Source organism: Hyperolius riggenbachi, chromosome 1, assembly GCF_040937935.1.
Source record: "Hyperolius riggenbachi isolate aHypRig1 chromosome 1, aHypRig1.pri, whole genome shotgun sequence".
In the NCBI taxonomy this organism is placed as follows: Eukaryota; Metazoa; Chordata; class Amphibia; order Anura; family Hyperoliidae; genus Hyperolius; species Hyperolius riggenbachi.
In genome coordinates, this window is record NC_090646.1 from 94,235,307 (window position 1) to 94,257,553 (window position 22,247).

Below are 22,247 nucleotides of genomic sequence, written 5' to 3' on the forward strand. Positions count from 1 at the left end.
AGGGAACAAAGTTCCCAATCTATCTATCCACATAACTTCACGTTTCTTTAAAAGGAGAATACGATCTCCCCCACGCCTTTGCTTGGGTATATGGTCTATGACCATGAACTTAAGGTCACTATCCCTATGTCCCATTTGTCTCCAATGTTTAGAGACTGGCAATTCAGATGTCACAGACCTGACAGAGCTCCTATGCTGTGCAATACGATCCCTGACTTTTTGTGTGGTCTCCCCCACATAGTGGAGACCGCATGGGCAAGTTAAGAGGTACACAACATAGGAGCTCTGGCAGGTCAAAAAGTGTCGAATATTGTAATCTCCACAAAATGTGGAACCCTTAATCATGTTGGTACATTCACTGCAGGTCAGGCAGGGGAAAGACCCCAAGCGCTTTGGTCCCAAGAAAGTTTCACATTGTTTCACTATAAGTGGGCAATCGGCCCTCACGACCTTGTTCCCTATTGTTTCATTACGTCTGTAGGCCGGAATGGGAGGCAAATGAAATTCCTGTATCTCAGGGTACGCACTACCCAAGATGTGCCAATGCCTTTTGATGCATGCCAGCACTTTATTGGAAAGGCCATGGTACTGGCACACAAAGGGTAGGCGTGATCCCTTGGTTTTGCCTATGCCCGAATCCAGTGTTTGATCAGGGGAGACAATTTTCTCCAACTCCTCTTGTAACAATTCTTGGGGATACCCACGTGTTGAGAGCCTATCAACCATCTGTTGTCTCCTATCTGCTATCTTAGATTGATCGGAAACGATCCTATCGACCCGGAGTAATTGGCTCCTGGCAACCGAGCGGAAGACAGCAGGTGGGTGGAAGCTCCCAAAACGGAGTAATTGACCTGCCAGAGCTCCTATGTTGTGTACCTCTTAACTTGCCCATGCGGTCTCCACTATGTGGGGGAGACCACACAAAAAGTCAGGGATCGTATTGCACAGCATAGGAGCTCTGTCAGGTCTGTGACATCTGAATTGCCAGTCTCTAAACATTGGAGACAAATGGGACATAGGGATAGTGACCTTAAGTTCATGGTCATAGACCATATACCCAAGCAAAGGCGTGGGGGAGATCGTATTCTCCTTTTAAAGAAACGTGAAGTTATGTGGATAGATAGATTGGGAACTTTGTTCCCTAATGGTCTCAACAAAGATTTTGATCTACATTTATTTTTGTAACCTCTCCCTCTTTAGGTATACTATATGTTGATGTTGATATTACTTGGTATACACCATGACCGGATGAAGATTGGAATTACAGATTGTACATGTGGACCTATGGACTATTAGCACCAGATAAGTGTGATTATAACACTGTTTGGACTGTGAGGGTTAATCCCCATAATGGGTGGTCCACTTTGTGATGTTACTCCTAATTAACCTGTATGGGCGGGTATATAAATGGATTGTGATGCATTTGTCTTTTGGCATTGATGAAGGCTGGGGACAGCCGAAACTGTTTGCCTGTATATCACTTGTGAAGCTCAATAAATAGAGCAAGTGTGCTGCAACTCTTTGCTTTTTTCGTATGCTCTTGTGGGAATTGGGCCACCCCAGTTGCGTGCACACACAGACGATCGGATCGTGATAGCTGCTGATCCCTCTGGACTATATATATATATATATATATATATATATATATATATATATATATACTATATATATATATATATATATATATATATATATATATATTTATATATTTATATATATATATACCGTCCTATATTCGTGACACCTCTGATTTTCTTACTAAAGTATCATCTTTGAAGTTTGATCCAATAGATGAAATTTGGTTGGTCAGTTGGGACGTCTCGTCCCTTTATACGTCTAAATCACAGTCTGAGAGTATATTGGCATGTCTAGAGTTGATTGAATCATGTGGGATATACTCACATCCGCAATTGTCTTTCTTTGATACTTTATTACATTTTGAACTGGAGAACAGTTACTTTCTTTTCAAGGATAATTTTTACCTACAATTGCGGGGGACGGCGATGGGGTTCAATGTGGCCTCGTCCTTTGCAGGGGCCTTTATGCACCGCTTTGAAAATACGTATGTCTATAACAATGGAGTGTACGCCAGACACTGTGGCATCTGGTGGCGCTTCATTGACGACATTTTAGCGGTGTGGCGGGGCCACATTGGATCCCTGCTGTCCTTTCACGATGACCTCAACCGGTTTCATGCCAATATCAAATTTGAGATTACGTATGATCGCATGGAATTACATTTTTTAGATACCACGATCAGGCACTGTGGGGACATCTTGGTATCAGATTTTTACCAAAAACCCACTGACCGTAACCAATTATTGCGCTACGAGAGCTTTCATCCACCTGCTGTCTTCAAGTCGGTAGCAAGGAGCCAGTTGCTCCGTGTTGAGAGAATAGTGACTGATCGCCAAGTCCTTGATAACAGGAGACAGCAGATGGCTGATAAGCTCTCTCAGCGTGGGTACCCTATTGATCTAATTCAGGAAGAATTAGATAGGATCAAGTCTGATGGTGATCAAGTTGGGACGACTGGAGGGGATCAGAGTGTGCGACTGCCCTTCATGTGTCAGTTTCACAGTTTATCTAATAGAGTTATGGCATGTGTTAGACGACACTGGCACATTTTGGGCAGTACCCCTCCTATACCAGCCTATAGGCGCAACAAGACCATAGGCAGCAGGTTGGTCAGAGCTGATATTTTACCTACTGCTAGTGAGACCACTAGCTTTTTGGGCCCTAGACGAAAGGGGTCATTTCCATGCCTCTCATGCACTGAGTGCAGGCATATGATTAAGGGGTCTACATTTGGGGACAATTTCCAGATCAGACACTTCCTCACCCTCCAGAGCTCCTTTGTGGTGTACATGTTAACATGCCCTTGTGGCTTTCGATATATAAGGGAAACTACACAAAAAGTGCGGGATCGCATTTGCCAACACAGGAGCTCTGTCAGGGGGGGAACCTCTGATCTCCCAGTCGCTAGACATTGAAGATCCGTGGGCCACAGGGATACAGATCTTAAATTTATGGTTATAGATCATATACCAAAACCCAGAAGAGGGGGGACCGAGTTTTGCTCCTCAAAAAGCGAGAAGTTATGTGGATCCATAAATTGGGTTCCCTACACCCACATGGTTTGAATAGGGACTTTGACCTACATTTACAGTGGGTTGCAAAAGTATTCAGTCCCCTTGAAGTTTTCCACATTTTGTCACATTACTGCTACAAACATGAATCAATGTTATTGGAATTCCACGTGAAAGACCAACACAAAGTGGTGTACATGTGAGAAGTGGAACGAAAATCATTCATGATTCCAAACATTTTTTACAAATAAATAACTGCAAAGTGGTGTGTGCATAATTATTCGGCCCCCTTTGATCTGAGTGCAGTCAATTGCCCATAGACATTGCCTGATGAGTGCTAATGACTAAATAGAGTACACCTGTGTGTAATCTAATGTCAGTACAAATACAGCTGCTCTGTGACGGCCTCAGAGGTTGTCTAAGAGAATCTTGGGAGCAACAACACCGTGAAGTCCAAAGAACACACCAGACAGGTCAGGGATCAAGTTATTGAGAAATTTAAAGCAGGCGTAGGCTACAAAAAGATTTCCAAAGCCTTGAACATCCCACGGAGCACTGTTCAAGTGATCATTCAGAAATGGAAGGAGTATGACACAACTGTAAACCTACCAAGACAAGGCCATCCACCTAAACTCACAGGCCAAACAAGGAGAGCGCTGATCAGAAATGCAATCAAGAGGCCCATGGTGACTCTGGATGAGCTGCAGAGATCTACAGCTCAGGTGGGAGACTCTGTCCGTAGGACAACTATTAGTCATGCACTGTACAAAGTTGGCATTTATGGAAGAGTGGCAAGAAGAAAGGCATTGTTAACAGAAAGCATAAGAAGTCCCACTTGCAGTTTGCCACAAGCCATGGGGGCGACACAGCAACCATGTGGAAGGAGGTGCTATGGTCAGATGAGACCAAAATGGAACTTTTTTTGGCTAAAATGCAAAACGCTATGTGTGGCTGAAAACTAACACTGCACATCACTCTGAACACACCATCCCCACTGTCAAATATGGTGGCGGCAGCATCATGCTCGGGGGGTGCAACTCTTCAGCAGGGACAGGGAAGCTGGTCAGAGTTGATGGGAAGATGAATGGAGCCAAATACAGGGCAAACTTGGAAGAAAACCTCTTGGAGACTGCAAAAGACTTTAGACTGGGGCGGAGGTTCACCTTCCAGCAGGACAACGACCCTAAACATAAAGCCAGGGCAACAATGGAATGGTTTAAAACAAAACATATCTATGTGTTAGAATGGCCCAGTCAAAGTCCAGATCTAAATCCAATCAAGAATCTGTGGCAAGATCTGAAAACTTCTGTTCACAAACGCTGTCCATCTAATCTGACTGAGCTGGAGCTGTTTTGCAAAGAAGAATGGGCAAGGATTTCAGTCTCTAGATGTGCAAAGCTGGTAGAGACATACCCTAAAAGACTGGCAGCTGTAGTTGCAGCAACAGGTGGTTCTACAAAGTATTGACTCGGGGGACTGAATAATTACGCACACCTCACTTTGCAGTTATTGATTTGTAAAAAATGTTTGGAATGATGTATGATTTCCGATCCACTTCTCACATGTACACCACTTTGGATTGGTCTTTCACACGGAATTCCAATAAAATTGATGCATGTTTGTGGCAGTAATGTGACAAAATGTGGAAAAAACTTCAAGGAGGCCGAATACTTTTCAAACCCACTGTATATTTATGATATGCTTTTTATGGTATTACAGATTGTATATCTGCATGAACTATTTGAATCGAATGACATGGACTGGATAAAGACACAGGAATTTGATATATGGACTACCTTTGGAACAGATAAGTGTGAATTAAACACTATCTGCTATTTAGAATCTAATGTTTTGCTGTCAGCTTGATGGGTGTATACCTTGCATGTCACATCATCCTGTGTGGGCGGGTATATATTTGATGATGTTACTCACATTTGTTTGGCATTGAGGAAGGTTGGACACAACCGAAACGTCTGCCTGTATTACCTTTGATTGCTCAATAAAAGAGCTGTGTGCTGCAACTCCTCGTTTTTCTTTGGATACTTGTGGGGGATTGGGCTCCCCTAGTTGCGGGCATACACTCCCTGAAACCTGTGTGAGCTGCTGACTCCCCTCGGACTATATATATATACTAGCCGACCCGCGGCGTAGCATACACCACATAAGAGGGTAGAGGGCAGGAAGGGGGTATTGGGCACAGCGGCGGGGAGGGGGGTTGGACCCCCCCTCAACTGGGTCCCCCATGTGTGCTCTACCTTCATCTTAAGCTCAGCAGGAACCCCCCTCACCTGGGTCCCCCATGTGCGCTCCCCTCCTGCTTAAGTACAGTAGCAGCCGCCACTATTAGTAAGAGGCAGCGGGCGGGGATGACTCACCTCTTCCGTGTTGTATCGTGCGCTCCACTGTCATCACTTCCTGCAATGCCGCACACTGTATTGGTGTAATTTGCCTTTTTTAAACAGAAGGAAATCTGCAATAATTCAGCTATAAGTGAACATTTGTGGTTACCCACAATGCACTGCTACTAAATATGCAAAATACCCCTTTTGCCCCTTGGTAAGCCAAGCAAGCATCCAGAGCTGCTGGTGTATAGCAAGCATACAGCTTTAAATTTTACACAGTCATATTAATCCCACATGTAGACAGCCTGTTTCAGACTTTTGTTCCTCATCAGTACATGGCAGGGATTGATACGGCTGTATGAGATAGGGCTTGGACCAGTACAACAGAGTAACCAAGCAGCTCAGGGTGATCCAAACCACTCGGAATGTATAGGGACCTAAAAGGGACCAAAAAGACCTCCTACTAAAAAAAAGCAAAGCTTGGTATAATTTGCCTTCATAAAACAGAAGGAAATATGCAATAATTCAGCTGTAAGTGAACATTTGTGGCTACCCACAATGCACTGCTACTAAATATGCAAATAATTCATTTTCACCCTTAGTAAGCCAAGCAAGCATCCAGAACCACTGGTGTATAGCAAGCCTATAGCTTTAAATTTTACACAGCCATATCACACCCACATATGACAGCCTGTTTCAGACTTTTGGTCCTCATCTGTACATGGCAATGATTGATATAGCTGTATGAGATAGGGCTTGGACCAGTACAACAGAATAACCAAGCAGCTCAGGGTGACCCAAATCACTCGGAATGTATAGGTGGATAAAAGGGACCAAAAAGACCTTCTACTAAAAAAATCAAAGCTTGGTGTAATTAGCCTTCTTAAAACAGAAGAAAATCTACAATAATTCAGCTATAAGTGAACATTTGTGATTACCCACAATGCGTTGCTACTAAATATGCAAGTTATTCCTTTTCACCCTTGGTAAGTCAAGCAAGCCTATAGCTTCAAGTTTTACACAGTCATATCAAACCCACATGTAGACAGCCTGTTTCAGACTTTTGGTCCTCATCTGTACATAGCAGGGATTGATACAGCTGTATGAGATAGGGCTTGGACCAGTACAACAGAGTAACCAAGCAGCTCAGGGTGACCCAAACCACTCGGAATGTATAGGTGGATAAAAGGGACCAAAAAGACCTTCTACTAAAAAAATCAAAGCTTGGTGTAATTTGCCTTCTTAAAACAGAAGCAAATCTGCAATAATTCAGCTATAAGTGAACATTTGTGGTTACCCACAATGCACTGCTACTGAATATGCACATTATCCCTCTTTGCCCTTGGTTTGATATGACACTACTTCTTCTTGCTTGGACCAGCCCATTCTTCTTGCTTGGACCGGCTCTGGGGGCAGGGCGCTACTTCTTCTTCTTGCTTGAAGGTTGAGGCACTTACTCTATTATATATATATATATATATATATATATATATATATATATATATATATATATGAATATGTATATATATATATATATATATATATATATATATATGTATTTATTTATTTATTTGTTGTATTTATAAAGCGGCAACACATTACGCAGCGCTGGACAATAAATAGGGATACATACAATACTTAGGGGTGACATACAGCAAAATGACAATACAGGAATACAAGAAAGATCAGATCATGCAGCACAGTATGAGTACAAGGTAATGCTTAGTCAGTCACTGGATGGAGCATGGAGATTAGGCAAGTTAGGTTCACTCAGATGCATAGCATAGGTTCACAGTAATGGAGGTGCATGATCAGGTTGGAGGACCCTGCCCAAAGGCTTACAATCTAAAGGGAGAGGTAGGGACACGAGAGGTAGGAGACCAGAGTTCAGCTGTGGGTTTAGAGCACTTGTGAGGGGTAGTAAGCCAGAGTGAAAAGGTGAGTTTTGAGGGCTTTCTTGAAGATGTTGAAGGAGGGGGCTGCCCTAATGGGTGGAGGTAGGGAGTTCCATAGTGTTGGAGCAGCTCTTGAGAAGTCCTGGAGGCGTGCATGGGGCTGGGTGATGCGGGGGGCGGTTAGGCGAAGTTCATTGGAAGAGCGGAGTGAGCGGCTAGGTGTGTACCTCTGAGTAAGATCGGAAATGTAGGTTGGACAGGTTTTGTGGACAGATTTGTAGGTCAGACACAGTATCTTGAATCTGATTCTGGACTGGATAGGAAGCCAGTGGAGGGATTCAAGGAGGGGATCCGCCATGGTGGAGCGATGGGAGCAGTGGATAATTCTGGCTGCTGCATTCATGATGGACTGCAGTGGGGCTGTTCGGGTCATAGGGAGACCAGACAGCAGGGCATTGCAGTAGTCAAGGCGGGAAATTATGAGGGCATGGATGAGGAGTTTGGTGGTGGCAGAGCTAAGGAAAGGGCGAATCTTACAGATGTTACGAAGGTGGAAGTTGCAGGACTTTGTGAGGTTTTGGATGTGGGGAGTGAAGGAGAGTGCGGAGTCCAGGGTGACACCCAGACAGCCGCCTTGAGAGGTAGGGTGAATGGTAGTGTGGTTAACAGTGACATGCACATCTGGGAGGTTTATGGATGTCCGGGGTGGGAAGATAATAAATTCCGTTTTGTTTAGGTTTAGTTTCAGGAACCTAGCGGACATCCAGGAGGAGATGGCTGATAGACAGGAGGAGACCTTGTCCATGGTAGTGGTGGATATGTCAGGGGTGTGGAGGTAGATCTGGGTGTCATCTGCATACAGATTATAGTTAAAACCCATGGAGGAGATAACCTTGCCAATGGAGGATGTGTATAGGGTGAACAGTAGGGGGCCAAGGACCGAACCTTGGGGGACTCCCACCGAGAGGTGGTTGGGGGTGGATGAGGACTCATTGAAGGCAGTCGTGAAGGAGCGGTTGGAGAGGTAGGATGAAAGCCAGGACAGGGCAAGATCGTGAATGCCCATGGACTGGAGGGACTGGAGGAGTAGGGGATGATCTATATATACAGTGGTGTGAAAAACTATTTGCCCCCTTCCTGATTTCTTATTCTTTTACATGTTTGTCACACTTAAATGTTTCTGCTCATCAAAAACCATTAACTATTAGTCAAAGATAACATAATTGAACACAAAACGCAGTTGTAAATGATGGTTTTTATTATTTAGTGAGAAAAATAACTCAAAACCTACATGGCCCTGTGTGAAAAAGAAATTGCCCCCTGAACCTAATAACTGGTTGGGCCACCCTTAGCAGCAATAACTGCAATCAAGCTTTTGCGATAACTTGCAACGAGTCTTTTACAGCGCTCTGGAGGAATTTTGGCCCACTCATCTTTGCAGAATTGTTGTAATTCAGCTTTATTTGAGGGTTTTCTAGCATGAACCGCCTTTTTAAGGTCATACCACAACATCTCAATATGATTCAGGTCAGGACTTTGACTAGGCCACTCCAAAGTCTTCATTTTGTTTTTCTTCAGCCATTCAGAGGTGGATTTGCTGGTGTGTTTTGGGTCATTGTCCTGCTGCAGCACCCAAGATTGCTTCAGCTTGAGCTGACAAACAGATGGCCGGATATTCTCCTTCAGGATTTTTTGGTAGACAGTAGAATTCATGGTTCCATCTATCACAGCAAGCCTTCCAGGTCCTGAAGCAGCAAAACAACCCCAGACCATCACACTACCACCACCATATTTTACTGTTGGTATGATGTTCTTTTGCTGAAATGCTGTGTTACTTCTACGCCAGATGTAACGTCCCACGCACCTTCCAGAAAGTTCAACTTTTGTCTCGTCGGTTCACAAGGTATTTTCCCAAAAGTCTTGCCAATCATTGAGATGTTTTTTTAGCAAAATTGAGACGAGCTTTAATGTTCTTTTTGCTTAAAAGTGGTTTGCGCCTTGGATATCTGCCATGCAGACCGTTTTTGCCCAGTCTCTTTCTTATGGTGGAGTCATGAACAATGACCTTAATTGAGGCAAGTGAGGCCTGCAGTTCTTTAGATGTTGTCCTGGTGTCTTTTGTGGCCTCTCGGATGAGTTTTCTCTGCGCTCTTGGGGAAATTTTGGTCGGCCAGCCACTCCTGGTAAGGTTCATCACTGTTCCATGTTTTTGCCATTTGTGGATAATGGCTCTCACTGTGGTTCGCTGGAGTCCCAAAGCTTTAGAAATGGATTTATAACCTTTACCAGACTGATAGATCTCAATTACAGTACTTTGTTCTCATTTGTTCCTGAATTTCTTTGGATCTTGGCATGATGTCTAGCTTTTGAGGTGCTTTTGGTCTACTTCTCTGTGTCAGATAGCTCCTATTTAAGTGATTTCTTGATTGAAACAGGTGTGGCAGTAATCAGGCCTGGGGGTGACTACAGAAATTGAACTCAGGTGTGATAAACCACAGTTAAGTTATTTTTTTAACAAGGGGGCAATCACTTTTTCACACAGGGCCATGTAGATTTGGAGTTTTTTTCTCTCACTAAATAATAAAAACCATCATTTAAAACTGCATTTTGTGTTCAATTATGTTATCTTTGACTAATAGTTAACGGTTTTTGATGAGCAGAAACATTTAAGTGTGACAAACATGCAAAAGAATAAGAAATCAGGAAGGGGGCAAATAGTTTTTCACACCACTGTGCATATATATATATGTATGTGTATATATGTATGTATATATATATGTATGTATATATATATATGTATGTATATATATATATATATATATATATGTATGTATATATTTATTTTTATGTATATATATATATATATATATATATATATATATATATGTATATATATATATGTATATATATGTATAGCTGATGACCCGTCGTTGCACGGGTATGTATTTGGCTAGTGTTGGCTCTGTCCACTTTTTCTAATCTGAACCTAACACACAATTAATTACTCAATGACCTAGTTTGTGAGCTTTGCGGTCTTTGGCATCAATAATTTGCACTGAAATGAAACAAATCAGAATTTTTCTGAATTTGAACTCCAGTCACCGAATGACCAACTGCATCAGGTTTGAGGCTTGTGCTATTAACAGTGCAGGAATGGCAGCAATGAAAAATTCCCCTTGAAAATCAATAGGTGAATTTTGATTGATTTTTGTAGGCTCCACCCACTTTTCTGAATATTATTCTCAGTCACCCAGTGACCAAACGTACAAAGTTTGAGAACCCTGCCATTAACAGTGTAAGAATGGCAGCAGCTTACATTTTCCCAGTAAAATTTGTATTTGTCTCCGCCCACTGATGACCCGCCGTTGCCCTTTTGTGTATTTGGCTGGTGTTGGTACTACTACTCTAACAACTACTAGCACTGACTGCTGTACTACAGTACTAATTACACAATAACACAGTAATCCTATTCCCTAAACTAACCTATACCTAAGGCTAATAGCTGCCCAGCAGGCAGCAGCTGGCCTGGTCTGTGCACAGCACACACACACAGACACATAGCAGCTGCATGCAGCACACACTGACTGTCACAAAAATGACATCAAGCTAATGAATGATTGAACAATAGTGTAGTGATAGTGAAGGGGTTAATCACTGAATAGCTTTCAGTTTATCACTGTGTACAGCCCTTCCTAGACTAGCTTCACTGGACCACACACTCTAACTGTCACACTATGACATCAATCAAGCTAATTAACATTTTAACAATAGTGTAATGATAGTGAAGGGGTTAATCACTGAACAGCTTGTCACTGTGTACAGCCCTAGGCTAGCAGCACTGGAGTACACACTCTAACTGTCACACTAGTCTATGACATCAATCAAGCTAATTAACGATTTACCAATACTGTAGTGATAGTAGTGAAGGGGTTAATCACTGAACAGCTTAGGTTTATCACTGTGTACAGCCCTTTGTAGGCCAGCAGCACTGGAGCATGTCTCTCAGTGAGCATTCAGCAAGCTAGGACGATCTGTCTCATCATGGCAGCCCTCATTATACAGGGGGGCTGGCCAGTGTTCCTTTCTGTGATTGGGTGCTAGGGCTTAGGCTGGGAGGCCTCTGATTGGCTCAATGAGGTCAGGTAGGGCGGGCCAAGGTTCCCCTCTGTGGTTGGTTGCTAGGGCTTCTGCTGGGAGCCCTCTGATTGGCTCCAGGACGTCATCTCCTTAGTTACAGTATTTCGGATCCGGATACCCACAAAATCCGCAAATATCCGCGGTATGTGCCCAAATATCCGCAGATAGCTATCCGGATTTGGGCCTCAGAATCCGAATCCGGTCGGATAGCTGAAAAAAGTTTGGCTATCCGGGTTACCCGGATATCCGGAATCCAGATGAGCAGCCCTGCACGCGCGTCCACAGCGGTACAGCCGCAGTTGAATGGGATGCCGCGCTAGACCAGGGTCGGCGGCAGGGAACGGCGGATCAGAGGAGGACGGCAAAGGACATTACCGCTACAGGAGGCTGATAGAAGCCCCAGGTAAGTGTCAGATTTTATGGAGGACTTCTGCTCATGTGCGGCCCCTGCACTATCACTCTCCTGCAGCATTCAGTGCATGCACAGATGCAACTTTTTATGAACTGTGCAAGTGCAGGCGATCGAGGAAATGCATGGCCCGCGCTGTGCATGCAGCTTTTGGAGGGGCACAGCTGCCGAATGGATTGGCACGGATTGTCTACGAGGGACCTAAAGGACTGGAAGAAGCCCCAGGTAAGTTAAACTGGACAACTTTATTTCACTTTAGGTTTCTTTTGAAGGTGGTCTGAAAGTTATTACCTGAAATTATGCCTGTCCAAAGCGTTGGCCAAATGCCTGGGGTTCTGTGAACACCTGTAGAGGTTCCTCTGGTCCATTGGAATAACATCCACGTCGTTGAAAAAGAAACATTTGTATTCATACTCCTTTATTGCCTCTGAAAAGCCGGTATTAAACAGTCTGGCTTTGTTGAATTTTGTTTCTCCATACTGCGATACAGACAAATATTAATAAAATAATGTAATTAAAAATGGCAATGGTAGAAACCTGCCCACCCACTCCAGAAAGTCAATCATTTAGGTGTTTTTTCTTAGAATGTTTCTCAGTACTTCTACAAAAGATATTGTTTACCAAGTACCCCAGTATTAGTTAGCATCCCCCAGTATAGGTAGCTAGAAGTGGACCCTGGTATAGGTAGCTCCTTCAGGATAAGTAAACAGAGGGACACAGTAGTATAGGTAGCCAGAAGCAGTCCCCTCTCCTAGTGTAAGTAGTGAGATGTGGCCCCTAGTAGGTAGCTCAGAGAGTACCCTCAGTTTAGGTAGTGAGAAGTAGTCCTCTAGTATACATAGCCACTTTCGAAAAAGTAGTCAGTGAGGCATGAAAGTATAGGTAGCCAGAAGTAGTCCCCTCTCCCAGATAGGTAGCCAGATGTGACCCTCAGTATAGGTTGCCAGAAAGTGCCCACCAGAAGAAAAATCTTAAAGAAAAATGTCAAAAATAATAATAAAAAAAGAACGAGATCTAAAAGTGAATAAACTAAAAAAGTACTTTTATCTGTGGGGGTAAAATTATGGGCTTGGGTGATTATCAGGTACTTATGAGGTTCATTCAACAAGGTTAGAACGAACCAAGGTGATGTCTGCTCCTGTATCTCAGAAGCAGAGGATGGTGGGGTCCAGTAGCACAGCCACATACAATGATACAGACATTGAAGATTTTCTAGCCTGCTGTGGCCTAGTTGATGGTGTGGTCTTCTTTAGCTCTGGACAGGCAAAATTCATATGCCCTACTGCTACTCTAATATGCATCCACCTGTTTGTTCTTAGACCCACTGCCAGTGCCACTCTACTGTGCATGCACCAGCTTGTTCATAGACTCACTGACACTCTACTGTGCATACACCAGTTTGTTAATAGACCCACTGCCACTCTACTGTGCATGCACCAGCTTGTTCACAGACTCACTGCCACTCTACTGTGCATGCACCAGCTTGTTCATAGACTCACTGTCACTCTACTGTGCATGCACCAGCTTGCTCACAGACTCACTGCCACTCTACTGTGCATGCACCAGCTTGTTCATAGACTCACTGCCACTCTACTGTGCATGCACCAGCTTATTCATAGGCTCACTGTCACTCTACTGTGCATGCACCAGCTTGTTCATAGACTCACTGTCACTCTACTGTGCATGCACCAGTTTGCTCATAGACTCACTGTCACTCTACTGTGCATGCACCAGCTTGCTCATAGACTCACTGCCACTCTACTGTGCATGCACCAGCTTGTTCATAGGCTCACTGTCACTCTACTGTGCATGCACCAGCTTGTTCATAGACTCACTGTCACTCTACTGTGCATGCACCAGCTTGCTCATAGACCCACTGCCACTCTACTGTGCATGCACCAGCTTGTTCATAGACTCACTGCCACTCTACTCTGCATGCACCAGTTTGTTCTTAGACCCACTGACACTCTACTGTGCATGCACCAGCTTGTTCATAGAGTCACTGTCACTCTACTGTGCATGTGTAATGATCGGCTCTGCTGTCTGCACAGGCAGACAGCTGTTTGACCATTTTGTAAATCTGAGTGCGGCAGGTCCCTGGAAAAGAGACCTGTCTCCACTCTGCAAGCTGCAGAGTTGCTGTTCTGGGGAGGAATTTGCATTCACTTGTCATGCAAATTGCTTAGCTGCTTCCTCTGATGGCTTGCAGTATAAAAACCATTTCTTCCCAGAATTCCTTGCTGGTCATGATGGTTTGTTCCTGCTGACTTACCTGGAGTCTCAGCCTTTGCTAATCGTTTGTTAAGATTATCTTAGAGTAATTCTTTGGGAGTGCACTAGGCATTCCTTCTAGCGTAGTCAGGTTGTATTATCTGTTTGCCTTCTACTGTCTATCTGTTGCGATTGTCTTGTCACCAGCGGCGGTCGACAGGAAATCGTTCTGTCTGTTGGGATCGCATTCGCCCTAGCTGTAGTGGCGGTGGTTCCTTCTGTATTCTGCCTTAGGGGTGCTAACCAGAGCAGCGGTTGCTACTGGTAGCCCCATCTGTCTGTCTGTCTGGATCGCATTCGCCCTAGCGGTAGTGGCGGTGGTTCCTTCTGTACTCTGTCTGGAAATGTAGGCAAGAGCTGCGGTTGCTGCTGGCTACTCCTTCTCTCTGTCTTGTCTGGTACGAACGCTTGCTGTAGGCTCAGTGTTGTAACCGTTTAGCAAGCGTTCGCGTTCTCTATTTTCGTGTTTGTGTTACATTGGTTAGTTAGGGTTATCACTGGGCGCCTAACGCGCGGTGATCGTGTCTTTAACGCGTTCGCTTTTGCGAATGAGTGCGGAGTTTGCGTTTAGCTAGCTTTGTTATTTTCTTTGATGTTCTGATCATTGTTATTTGCTATGTCTTTCTTGCTACACTTGTGCTCTGTCTGATTCGGTCTTGTGTCACTATTGGCAATCGCCACTCTTACGATTGCGTTCCCAGTTCGTTTCTGCTGTTGTGTGTTCACCGTCGCTGGGTGGCGACTAGATTGGTGGACACACATACATTCTGTTTCTGTGCTCTCTCTCTCTTTAAAGGCTATCTTGCCCTGCATTGCTTCGACTCGTGCAATTCCCATCTGGCATCTGTGGCAGGGCAGAGGCTGTGTTCCTCTGCACTCCACAGCTCCATCTGCCGGTGGGAATTTCCCTCTACAGGTGCATAGCACCATAGCTGGGTTCTGTTATATTACACGCTTGTGGAGGATTTCCGTAGTGTCAGCGCACATCTTGTGCGCTGACCACGGAAATAATTCCGCAATCGTTACAGCATGCATCAGTTTGTTCTTAGACCCACTGACACTCTACTGTGCATGCACCAGCTTGCTCATAGACTCACTGCCACTCTATTGTGCATGTACCAGTTTGTTCTTACACCCACTGCCACTCTACTGTTCATGTGCCAACTTGTTCATAGGCTTACTCCCACTCTACTGTGCATGCACCTGCTTGTTCATAGACCCACTGACACTCTACTGTGCATGTACCAGCTTGCTCATAAACCCTCTGCCACTCTACTGTGCATGCACCAGTTTGTTCTTAGACCCACTGCCACTCTACTGTGCATGTGCCAGCTTGTTCATAGAATCACCGCCACTCTACTGTGCATGCACCAGTTTGTTCTTAGACACACTACCACTCTACTGTGCATGTGCCAGCTTGTCCATAGACTCACTACCACTTTGTTGTGCATGCACCAGCTTGTTCATAGACTCACTGCCACTCTACTCTGCATGCATCTGCTAGATTGGTTATTCATGAATTCCAAAACCAGTTGTGCTGTATTGGCTAAACCATGAAAACAGACATTGAGTTGAGTTTACCTGTTCTACCACGTAAATGCCATAGTCTGCCTGTTGCTTTTGTAGAAATGGGTGCATGTTGTAAAGCCAGATCTTTGTTCATAGACTCACTACCACTCTACTGTGCATGTACCAGCTTGTTCACAGACTCACTGCCACTCTACTGTGCATGCACCAGCTTGTTCACAGACTCACTGCCACTCTACTGTGCATGCACCAGCTTGTTCATAGACTCACTGTCACTCTACTGTGCATGCACCAGCTTGTTCACAGACTCACTGCCACTCTACTGTGCATGCACCAGCTTGTTCATAGACTCACTGTCACTCTACTGTGCATGCACCAGCTTGTTCATAGACTCACTGCCACTCTACTGTGCATGCACCAGCTTGTTCATAGACTCACTGTCACTCTACTGTGCATGCACCATCTTGTTCATTGACTCACTACCACTCTACTGTGCATGCACCAGCTTGTTCATAGACTCACTGCCATTCTACTGTGCATGCACCAGCTTGTTCATAGACTCACTGCCACTCTACTGTGCATGCACCAGCTTGTTCATAGGCTCACTGTCACTCTACTGTGCATGCACTAGCTTGTTCATAGGCTCACTGTCTATCTACTGTGCATGCACCAGTTTGTTCTTACACCCACTGCCACTCTACTGTGCATGCATCAGCTTGTTCATAGACCCACTGACACTCTACTGTGCATGCTCCAGCTTGTTCATAGACTCACTGTCACTCTACTGTGCATGCACCAGCTTGTTCATAGACTCACTGTCACTCTACTGTGCATGCACCAGCTTGTTCATAGACTCACTGTCACTCTACTGTGCATGCACCAGCTTCTTCATAGACTCACTGTCACTCTACTCTGCATGCATCTGCTAGATTGGTTATTCATGAATTCCAAAACCAGTTGTGCTGTATTGGCTAAACCATGAAAACAGACATTGAGTTGAGTTTACCTGTTCTACCACGTAAATGCCATAGTCTGCCTGTTGCTTTCGTAGAAATGGGTGCATGTTGTAAAGCCAGATCTTTAGATGTTCTTCTCTGTTTCGATAAGGAATTATTACAGCAATTTTCTGTATCGATGTACAATTATCAGGCTTGCTGTGACCACCAAGCTGCAATTTTGCATTTTCATTGATCGCATTTTCAAAAGACACATTTACTTTAACTTCATAAGGGCCTAATAGGGGGGAAAAAAAGTGTCACATCTTTAAAACTTGCATTTCACAGCTGCATTTTTTTTAAGGAAAGAGGGGCATGTTTGCCAAGAGCATGTACTCATTTATCACCATGCCACACGCACTAACTACAGGTGCAGTGGCGTAGCTAAGGAGCTGTGGGCCCCGATGCAAGTTTTACAATGGGGCCCCCCAAGCACTCTATACATAACAATTTATACGGCGCACCAAAATCTGCCAATGGCAACTACAGTGTCAGAGGTGCAAGAAGGGCATGGGGAACAGTTTGTTAATGATTACCACTATTCAAAGTATCTACAGAAGTCATTATTATGAGCATAGGACCAATAGAGAGCTAATTCTGTAGTTAAGGGAGGGCCCTTCGGGGCCCCTCTGGCCCACAGGCCCCGATGCGGTCGCTACCTCTGCACCCCCTATTGCTACGCCCCTGTACAGGTGCATACACACATAGACTTTGTTTTTCTAATATTACGTCTGACCACTCCAACTCGGGTCAGAGGGTTGTGGCCTCACTCGAAGCCGAAAAGGCATTCAATTCAGTTGAATGGCCTTTTCAGTGGAAGCTTCTGTGTCAGTTTGAGTTTGGGCCGGGCCACCAGCTAGTAAAGAATAAATGTCATGCTGAGATTGAATCCTCAGAGATGGAGAGATGGACTATTCCAAAACCTGTCGGTAATATCAGATGTCTACTACCTGCTGTAAGCGACATCAACATAGGAGAAAAGTAATTTATGGCTTATTTTACTCTGGAAGAAATGTACTTCTTATTTGTACATGTACGCACGTATTTTAGATTTTACAGTTTTTGCGAAAGTGGTGTGACTATGGGCAATTAAACAGCCCTGAATAGCACTCAAATCCTTGCAGCTCACTAAGGAAAGGGGTGGACTGGGGATGCTCAACTTTCAGAAATACTTTTGGTCTGCCCTATTGGTCTCAGTCAGGTGGTGGTTCTCCCAAAGATCACAGAACACTGCAGTAAATACGGAGGCTCACCAATCTGTCTTTTAGGGGTCCCAAATCTAGCCCCAGCATTACACTGGCTATAAAGACCTCATTAAGGGCCTGGAAGTTTGCACAGAGACAATTTTGCAAGGACTACATTCTCTCCCCCCTATATATCACTCTGGAGAAATCTGAAGCTTCCTTACTTTTGTACTATCCCAAAACCCAATAGTCTGTGCAACCAGTGGGAGGGGGCAGTTGGGAGAGGGAGGCCGATCCCTTAAAGAGAAACCGTAACCAAGAATTGAACTTCATCCCAATCAGTAGCGGATACCCCCTTTCCCATGAGAAATCTTTTCCTTTTCACAAACGGATCACCAGGGGGCTCTGTATGGCTGATTTTGTGGTGATACCCCTCCCACAGTGTGATGTCAGGACCAAGGTTTTGACATCACACAGTGGGAGCCTTGTTGCATTGTGGGAAAAATAGCTGTTTACAGCTACAGCTGCCAAAAAATCAAGCAGCCTCTGCTTCCACTGACATCACCTGCCAGCAGTAAACATGTCACCATGTGATAAATGTCAGAATGTAAATCAGGTAGTGGAAAGCTCTTACAATGGGAAAACACTAACTAAATCATTTATACATAATTATTGTAAAAATGAAGCACTTTTTCATTACATTATTTTCACTGGAGTTCCTCTTTGAAGGAGATCTGGAAGGTCTGGAAGGTGCAATCAAAGGGTTATGAAGAGAACCAGGTCAGGGCTGAGTTTGCCATTCAAATAATTAATTAATTAGAACAGCTGTTGACCATAATAGGCAGGACTGGAGCTAACCTAAGGGTAACCTGGGCATCTACTCCAGGGCCCTCTAGCGTCTACCCCAGGGCCCTTTTGCTTCAGAGCCCCTTCGTAGCTTGACCCGGCCCTAGCGATTGGCTCAATTTTGTTCAATTCTTGAGTCAGTGGAATCTGTATGTTAGAATTATTTTTTTTTTGCCCAACTCTATTTGTGTGTTTGGGAGTGTACAGAATATGGCATTAAAAATCACTTGCAGGCATAGTAAACTGTTGGAGCAGACTTGAATGCTGACGTAGTTTAGCATTGACATGTACTTGTAAAACAGCATTGTAAACATGCTTTGTGAATAAACCCTCTTTACAAGCAATGTCCCATTTGCACTGCACCCGTACGTTTCAGCAGTGGCGTAGCTAAGGAGCTGTGGGCCCCGATGCAAGTTTTACAATGGGGCCCCCCAGGCACTCTATACATAACAATTGATACGGCGCACCAAAACCTGACAATGGCAACTACAGTGTCAGAGGTGCAAGAAGGGGATGGGGAAGTGCTTGTTAATGTTTACCACTACTCAATGTATATATAGAAGTGATTATTATGAGCACAGGACCAATAGAGAGCTAATACTGTAGTTGAGGAAGGGCCCTTCGGGGCCCCTCTGGCCCAAGGGCCCTGATGCGGTCGCTACCGCTGCACCCCCTATTGCTACGCCCCTGCGTTTCAGAATACACGTAACCAGGAAATTGCAGTGATATTCTAACAGAAAGCCCATATTACTGTAACCACTTATGTGGTGGGATATACTGTGATGGGCAAAAGCACTGAGGGCTCATTCACACTAGGGGCGTTTTTGACACTTTTTAAGCGCTGGCGATTTTCAAAATAGCCCTGAAAGCGCATGTGCAATGATTCTCTATGAGAGAGTTCACTTCTGAGCAGTTTGTTTCCGATCCGCTTAGACAAGCGTTGCCTGGACCATTTTTGAGGTGATTCCGCCTCAATGGAAGGTATAGGAAAACGCAAAACGCTCACAAAATCGCTTTGTGCAGAGATTGCGTGAGCGTTTTTAAGAATAAATACATTGTATTTATTGTTTTCCGGATCAAAGAGTTCACTTCCTGACGTCAGAAAAAAACGCAATCGCTTTGCAAACATGCTTAGAAAAGCACTTAACAAAAATGTCCAACGCACAAAGGGAAGTGGTGAGCATGTCTTTTTTTTCCCCTACACATTGCAGCATTTCCGCAGCCTGTGAGCTGTGGTATCCTTTAAAGAGACTCTGAAGTCTCCAAAAAATGAGGTTCTTTAACATAATTGCCCCTCCTAAAACGCTGCATCCCTGCGGCCGATAACTTCATAAATCACCCTTAACTCCCCGGGCAAAATGCACAACTTTCTTGGTCGTGGTCTCTGCTGCCCGGGGGAGGCAGAGCTTTGGGCTGTAGCTTTGCCTCCATGCGCGTCTATCAGCACTGATCGCCGCCTCTCCCCCGCCCCTCTCAGTGAAGGAAGACTTAGAGAGGTGGGGAGAGGCGGAGATCCGTGCTGATGGAAGCGTGTAGAGGCAGAGCTGCAGCCAAAAGCTCTGCCTCTATGTGGAAGGAGCCCCGTGATGTGCCCCAGGGAGTTTGGGGTGATTTATGGAGTTTTCAGCCGCGGAATGCGGCGTTTTAGGAGGGGCAATTATGTTAAAGAGGTTTTTAAAGTAAAAACCTCATATTTTGGAGACTTCAGAGTCTCTTTAAAGGAAACCTGAAGTGAGGCATATGGAGGCTGCCATATTTATTTCCGTTTAAGGCATAGACACACTGCAGAGTGCTTTTCTATCGGTTTCTGCTTTTCAAAACATTGCCATTGACTTGCGTTAAATTCACGGTAAAATTGCTGCAACATTGCAGCGATCACAATTTTTTAAAAAGAAATTCTGCGATTTAAATGCAAGTCAATGGTAACGTTTCTAAAAACAAAAATGTATCGAAAAGCGCTCTGCCCTAAACAATACCAGTTGCCTGGTGTCCTGCTGATCTCTTTGGCTGCAGTAGCGCCTGAATCACACAACTGAAACAAGCAAGTGGCTTGAGGCTAGTCAGAAACACCTGACCTGCTGCATGCTTGTTCTGGGTCTATGGCTAAAAAAATTACCAGAGGCAAACGAAGCAGTAAAAATGGGGGACAGTCCCTCCTCTCTGCCCCACCGATCCTACGAAAATGCCCTCTGGCAGCCTCTTCTGAGTCGGATATTAGTGCGCAGGCACTGGGCTGGCTTTGCGCATCCTACAGCTTGCACCTGTGACCATGAGCGCTCTGCACATGACATAGTAAGCAAGTGCACGTGCGCAAGTGCAGTGCGCTCTCGGCCACAGCCGCCCTGTAGAGCGCGCGCAGCTGCGGCAGCACCTGCACAATAATGCCTGACTCCACTGACCTGGATGAAGCTGCTGGGAGGGATTTAGGTAGGATTGGAGGGGCAGAGGGGAGAAAGGGGGGGAGCGGTGGGCATCAGGACAGCTGCCAGTACATGCCTTCCCTCCCCTGTTTTTCCTACTTTGTTCGCCTCTTGTATCCTTTGAAGTACCGCCTGATTAAAAAATAAAATACCCGGTTACTTGCCTGCTACTTTCGAAAGTCCTTCTGCTACACCGCTGTGTTTCTGCGCTCTGCCGTTCCTCTGCTGTTCCCTTCCATAAGCTGAGTGACTTGGTGAGACGCTGGCCATTATGTATGGATGATACTGGCTGTGCGCATCCTCTATCCTGCTCCCACGGCCGGGAGCATTCTGCCCATGCGTAATAGCAATTGTTGTAGTAGCAAAGCACTCCCAGCCAAGGGAGTACAGTGGAAGAGGTGCGCAGCAGGTGCATCCAGGGTTTGGAGGGGGACATCGGGGGAACCAAGCAGCGCGGGATGACAGCGAAGGACCAGAAAGTCTTCGCCAATTGGCCAATTTTTTTGTTTGTTTTCACTTAAAGTTTAATTTAATAACTGATCATTTCAGTTGGACAATATGTCAAGTATTTCAGCCTTGTGAATATTTACACATACCTAAGTCAGGAGGGAGTATCGGACATGGTTTCTCTGGCTCTTGTTTCATTTTCAGTAGTTTTAACCAGAAGTCTGCTTCAAACGAAAATACAAAACTATAGTAAGCTACAAGTGTAGTGAGCTCTATACAAGCCAAAGGTGGCCAAACATGATTGTATTTAACTAAATCTGTACAGTTTATGTTTACTCCACAAAATAATCCAGAAAATTATCAGCCGCATAGAAATGGTTTGAAATTGATAGTTCTAAGTCTGAAAGGACAGCCGAGGTGAAAAACAAAAAATGATGAGATAAACAAATGTATCTATCCTCCTTCTCCTAAAAAAAAAGACTTTTTTAGTTATCCCACATTTGTATTTCTTATTTAAGTCTAATTATAAAGTTTTTACTGTTCCGTGGCCTCTTCTCAATGACAAATTTATTGACGTATGCCAGAGCTAAACAATCTATGAACTATTGCACTTGTTTATCTCTTTTCTGCTCTTAGAAGCCATTTTCTGCCAGGAAAGTGTTTTATGGCTGTAATTCCTTATCAG

General features: G+C 44.6%; 1 protein-coding gene across 3 annotated transcripts in view; it reads right to left on the reverse strand.

The window, feature by feature from the left end:
* LOC137545749 (beta-1,4-galactosyltransferase 1-like) overlaps window positions 1-22,247 on the reverse strand; it is a 36,463-nt gene that overhangs the window by 12,028 nt on the left and 2,188 nt on the right. For 2 of the 3 annotated variants that reach the window (XM_068267351.1, XM_068267333.1), the window contains exons 2-4: window positions 21,712-21,786; window positions 16,677-16,903; window positions 12,164-12,351 (exon numbers count right to left, since the gene is read on the reverse strand). In XM_068267351.1, the coding sequence (XP_068123452.1) occupies window positions 12,164-12,351; window positions 16,677-16,903; window positions 21,712-21,786 (490 nt within the window). The remainder of the gene's footprint in view (window positions 1-12,163; window positions 12,352-16,676; window positions 16,904-21,711; window positions 21,787-22,247) is intronic. The other variant, XM_068267342.1, reaches the window with a different exon arrangement.